General features: G+C 43.3%; 1 protein-coding gene across 1 annotated transcript in view; it reads left to right on the top strand.

The window, feature by feature from the left end:
* Nucleotides 1-1,711: 1,711 nt before the first annotated feature.
* Lpcat2 (lysophosphatidylcholine acyltransferase 2) overlaps nt 1,712-6,107 on the top strand; it is a 70,788-nt gene continuing 66,392 nt past the window's right edge. Inside the window, exon 1 of the mRNA XM_063247085.1 lies at nt 1,712-2,002. Coding sequence (XP_063103155.1) covers nt 1,832-2,002 — 171 coding nt within the window. The 5' untranslated portion in view covers nt 1,712-1,831. The remainder of the gene's footprint in view (nt 2,003-6,107) is intronic.

Raw genomic sequence — 6,107 nt, 5'->3', positions numbered from 1 at the left:
GTAGCTGCTAGTTAACAGAACTCAGTCCCAACTAAAGGATGACCTGCAGGAGGAACTTTAGCCCTTGACCTAGAATGCCAACCAGCAGCCTGACCTACCACCACTCAAACCTCCCCAAGTAAACCCACCTGGGGGAGAATAATGTGCATTCTTTCTAAGCATAGCTAACTTTAGTGAATGACCCCACTCCTCCTCCTATAAGACTACTCACTCCTACTTTCCTCCTGTGTAGAAACTTGCCAAGGTTAAGGCCTGAGGTTTTTTTTTTTTTTTAGCATCTTGCTAAATTGCCAATTTCTCCAGGCCAACTCAAACCTGTATCATTCTGTCTCAGCCTCCTAGAGTGCTGGGATGACAGGTATGTGTTATCATGCCCAGCAGCAGCCTGGGACTCTTCGGAAAACCCTGCCAGCTAAGACAGCCTGGTGATCCACTGCTTCTGGTCTCTCCTGGTTGGGCTGGTGGGGAAGTAGACAGAACTCCCCAAAAGTGATCTCAGGGGACCCAAGATCATCTTTTTACCATGGTCTGCCCACTGCTTTGGATTCTGAAGGCTCTGGACAGACAGCCTTCTTGCAAATATCTAGCCAAAGAGCCAGAGTAGTAATCAGCTCTTGAAGGTGTTATGCAGCCCTGCTTGAAGATCCTGTAGGCTGGGCGGTTTATATCACAGCTATAATGTACTGTAATTAAGGTTCTCTGCTACACTGAGAAAATTCAGCCACTCCCAACATGCCGTTCCTTGAATGATTTTCTGTGAACGTGACACATGGGTCACTTCAATCCTTACTGCAGTCCTATGGAGTAGGAATTAATTTCCCACTCCACAATGAAGAAAAGAAGCTCACAGAAGTGAAAGACTAACTCAAGGCTGCACATCTATGTGGTAGGGCTGGAAAAATCCAAGATTCTATACTCAGAGGTTTGGAGAAACAGTTATCTCATAGCCTGGGTAGAGCTTCATTCTGGCCAGTTCTGATAATAGAAATGAGTGACTTACCACCTCTGTTCTTTCATTTTCACTTAGGGATGGGTCACTGGTCACTGGTCTCAGGTCCCAGAAAACTCTCCACACCCCTGCACCCACATATAGGCTAACTGATCCTTGTACTTCCTCAGGGTAAAATGGAACTACCACCCACGTCATTTCCCTTTTGGGTCAGGTTCCTTATCTACTAGGAAGCCAACTGTTGTCTTTGACTTCTCTAGTACAAGCTCGCTTCTCTGGAGAACTATCTCCTCATGATGAGCATATATGTCTTGGGTGGAACAGATTTTAATCCCGTGGTTGATTTTTGTATCGCAAACACCCGACTCAAGTTAGTTTACAAAAAAAGAAAACACATCAGAAGTCAAGCACAGATAGCAGCACTCACTTTGGGTATATTATTTCACTTAAAGGAATAGACCAGAGGAACTATATTGCTGGACCCAGGTTCTCTGGGTGGGTGTCTGTGTACGTTTTACAAAGGTAACTGAGGTTCATGGAGGTAAGTGATTTCGCAGACATCAGTAAAACCGAAAGTCCAGGTTTGCCTGACCTTAAAGCAGGGAACTTTGCCTAACGTGCTTTCCACTTGAGATTTATACCCGGGTAACCTTCAGAGTCATTGCAGGAACCGCGCACCTGGGAAAGGGCTGAGATTAAAGGGGAGGGGCCAGGTACCGGGGGGCGTGTCCAGAGCCGGGGGCGGGGCCGTCGCTAGGTACCCGGCGCCTGCGCAGAGGCCCCGGCGGCGCCTGGGTTGGGACTCGGGCAGGGTTCTGCCTGCGATCGCTGCGGCTGCGTCCCGCCTTCTTGGCTCCGCTCGGCTCCCACCCAGGCTCGGCTATGAACCGGTGCGCCGAGGCGGCGGCGGTGGCGGCCACGGTGCCCGGCGCGGGGGTCGGGGCCCCGGGCCCGCGGCCGCCCATGGTGCCCCGCCAGGCATCCTTCTTCCCGCCGCCCGTGCCAAACCCCTTCGTGCAGCAGACGCGGATCAGCGCGGCCAAGTGCGTGCAGGTGAGACCTGGGCGGGGGTCTGCCCCGGCGGAGCTGCGGGTCTGAGAACGGAGGACGCCTGGACAGGCCGGCTTGGAGGGTAGAGAGGATGCGGAGAGGGTGGCTGGGAGGACCTGCAAGGGGAGGCTGAGCCGGCCGAGGTGGAGGCGTTTCTTTCCTGAGAAAGGAGGATGCACCTGACAGATGGTTTGTCTTGACTTTGGCAGTGTGGTGGCGCAGAGCTGCCAGGACAGGTGAATTTGGAGGAGCCTCTTCTTGCCCTAGGGAAGGAGAGGAGTCAGTCTAGGATGGGAAGAGTGAGGGAGAAGTCAGAGAACTCAGGTCCGGAATTAGAATAACTGGTAGGGCCGGAATCGTTTAGGTGAGCCTGGACAGCCAGGCTAGGAAATTAGAATTGCAAAAAAGTGATAATCACAAGCCAGTTTAAGGTGTTCCAGTGTTTTTGTGATCTTGAATCAGTCTTCACCCAAATACTCTTCTTAGATTCCTGGAGGAAAGTTTAACCCTGTCAAAAATGTCTTTGCGCACAGGGGAAGTGTCCTTTCCTTTCCTTTGCCTTGTAAGGGGCTGCTTTTACCATTACCAGTTACTTCCTTTTTAATGAAGTTAGTCACTGGGAGGAGACAGTGTAGCCAAAATGCACTTGTCCTGTGTGGTCTGTAGAAAAGTGGGGAAAAAAAGCCTTGATACTTTTCTGTCTGTCTCACAAATGTCAGACATATTGCAGTTTTTTTTTTTTTTTTTTTTTTTCAGTCTTTTTGTACCTAGCATTAAAACTGCTCTCCTGTGCAGTTAGGGCAGATTAAGTGCTGAGCTGAGCTAGATAACCTGGGGTGGTGGCTTTAGTAATGTAGATAGGATATCTCTTTAAAGTAGGGGTTGACGCAGGAAGAGGAAGATAGGGATGTAGAAATACATCTTTGTAAGGCAACTACAAATTTAAAAAGTCAGTCTTCGTATTTTTTAAATCTATAGAAGTTTCTGTTGTATCTTGAAGTGTCCAAAACATTTGTAAGTATATTGACCATCATTCAAGATTAAATTTAGTCAAATTAGTTCATGAAAATCTATGTGATTGCATGTTTCAGTAAATGTTATAAAGGAAAACTACACAATAACCCTGAGAAAAGGCTTCTCTATAAACTGACATATTACAAGTGGAGGTGAGTCCTCTTCATCTGTCAAAGAGCTAGCTACCTATTGGTTTACTGTTAGATGCTATTAGTTGTTGCAAACTTTGCAGTTGGCAGAGGAAAAAAAAGCCGGTGTTTGAGAACTTGTTCAATTTAAATCCATATTGATTGTCAAGTGTGGATATAAGTATGTGAATATACTTTACCTCCATTCCAATTCTTTCTTCAAGGTCTATGTTATGTTACTTTCATGCAGTCAAGATAATTTCTTGATTTTCCTAGATCTTTTAGAAAAGAATCTCAGCCAATTATCTACCAGTCACTTTGGAACTTTAGTTATCTCATTTGTCCATAGTACCATTCCTCAATTCTCCATCACAGCACCCACCAGAAGTAAATAGTGTATTTGTTGTGTATATAGAATTTCAAGAAAAATCTTCTGGATCCAAGATCCCATCTATGTAATAATTCTGGGATCCCTGTATGTTTTACCTTATGCATATTTAATTCGTTATGAAATAGAAATATAATCTATAATATATAGATTATAGAAATAGATTATTTACTGTATTTATGTTAGATTTCAAGTGAAGAATAATTCATCAAGGCTGGTTTTGGTCCTATAGTGGACTAGCTTAAATCAGGCAAACTTTCCCAGATATAACAATTATAAAACTTGATCGAAGTATATGAATTTATATGAAGATAATCTGGAAAGAGAACAAAAAGTCAAACTGACAGAGATTTATTTCTTTAAAGAATAGTACTATACTATGGAAAATTTCCTCTTAATTTTTTTCCTGTGAGTTCCCTCGTGGTATCATAGGTGAGGATTGCTAGAAAGGCTTCGTCTTATTGGTCTGCTGTGTCAGAGGACAGAGCTCAGAGCAACCAGTATGGATGGAAGTTGAAGGAGAAAGTCCCAGGAAGTAGGAAGCTAAAGATAAAGAAGTCCTCCAAACGAAATACAAATTTTTCTCAAATCTTCGACTAATCCCTGAACTCTGTATCTGCAAAGAAGTTGTCTTAGTCACTTTCTCATTGCTGAGAAAAAGTACCCAACATCTACAAATTAAGAAGGAACAGGTCTTTTTAGCTCACAGATTGTAGAAGTTTCAATCCACATTTAGCTGGTTCCAAGGCAGGGCAGCATGGCAGAAGAGAAACAGTTCATGGCATGCCATGCAGGAGGTAGTGAAGCAGTAAGCCTCTTTATCCCTTTTTAATTCTATTTGGGCTGTGAGCCTATTGGTTGAGCCTTCCCATTATCCACACCCAGAACTGTACTAAACCAACTGTGGACTAATCTAGTTATACCATACACCATAATCTATATTTACACACTCTAGACCCAGTCATCTACAAAAAGCTCCACCTATGAGTGTTTGACACTTTGGGGGGACATCTAGATACAAGCCATAATGGGGATTTTCAAGGATCCAGGAGGGAAGCAAGCACAGAGAGGATGAAGAAGCCTAGTGGATGTTTCACCTGGTGTCTACCTCAGGTGAGGCACAATTAGAATTTCACCAAGTATGAGGGTTTTAGTAGATACATCAGGCTGTCTATTAAAACCTCATAAAAATATCTTAGGAGGAAAGTCATGATCTAAGACTAAGGCAAATTCCAAGAAAAATTTCCCTAGCAAAGTGTGAAATCCGCCTTAGAAAGTAGAGGTAATCAGCCAGTATTTTACCTATTTGCTAAGAAAAAAATAAGCAACCCTTAGCGGAAGATAGCAGAGTCAAAATGTCTGCAATGTATCATTCTAAGTGGCCAGAATGGAAAAGGTGAAATTCAAAGAAATAGAAAAGTGACCCATGGTCAAGAGAAAAATAGGTCTAAATGAATATGAAGGTAGTTTATAAAATGCCCTAGCATGACTCCATAAAGGAACTTACAAGTAAACACTTCAAAGTAACTGTTGTGACAATACCCAAGGAGTTAAAGGAAAAAAATGACATCATAAGTAACGAGAAGGAACTTTGCAGAAATATAGAAACTACAAAGGAGAACTAAGTGAGATATGAAAACTGAAAGATATTATATCTGCAATGAAAAGTCCATTAAATGAGCTAACAGGAGATGGAGAACTTGAAGATAGAAAGCCAGAAATTAATATAAGCAGCAAAATTTATTAGAATCGAGATGAGACATCAGTGCAAATGGTGAACTAATGGCCTCTGAAAATTACTTCCCTATAAAAGCAATGAGAAGCCTGGCAAAAGTTTTAAAAAATGAAAATAGAATTAACTTTTTCATAACTCTGAAAAGTAACCAGAAATTTTCAGCAGTTGAGGATTTATTCAAGGAAAAAAGTACTTACTCTTGACTTTTTTCCTTCATCCTCCTCAGAAGTAGATCCTTGGAAAGGAACAGTCTTCAGTCATTGTGAAAAATAAGCAACCCAGAAGCCACCAGATGGGAAAGAATAGAGTTCGTGCTCAGAGGAACCCGTTTCCCAGTGTATCTGTTTGGTGGCTGCCTGGACGATGGCTTTGCAAGGCTGTCCTTTGACTTGTGCTGGAGGTTAGCCGGTGCAGCTAGCTTTTTCTTAGGTGTGTTTGCAAATGTTTAACATTTGCTTCATACATAAATAGAACAAAATAGAATAACAAAATTGATAAGTCCCTTCCAGGACTGATAAAACAGGAAAATACAAATGATCAGTATTAGGAATTAAAGAGCACATATCATAACTGGTTATTTCTGGCTATCCTCCCAAAGCCTCATGCTCATACATGGGGCTTTTGAAAGGGACTGAATTACAGGCGCTGTATAGCTGACTTGATTTTAAGAGGCTTGATCTGATGGGAAAGTACCGCTCACTGGGCATATGGCCTGGAAGAGTATCTCTCGTCCTCCCTGATTGCTCCCTGTTGGCTCTGCTTCCTGGTCACCATAATGTGAGCAGCTTTTTCTCCACGTTGCCCCGCCGCCATGCTGCCCTGCCTAGGAACCAGTGGTCTATG

This window comes from Cavia porcellus, unplaced genomic scaffold (assembly GCF_034190915.1).
Source record: "Cavia porcellus strain 051 isolate PalLab524CR breed Dunkin Hartley unplaced genomic scaffold, mCavPor4.1 scaffold_4, whole genome shotgun sequence".
In the NCBI taxonomy this organism is placed as follows: domain Eukaryota; kingdom Metazoa; phylum Chordata; class Mammalia; order Rodentia; family Caviidae; genus Cavia; species Cavia porcellus.
The sequence above is the reverse complement of the archived record's forward strand: the minus strand, read 5'-3'. Positions and strand labels throughout refer to the sequence as shown.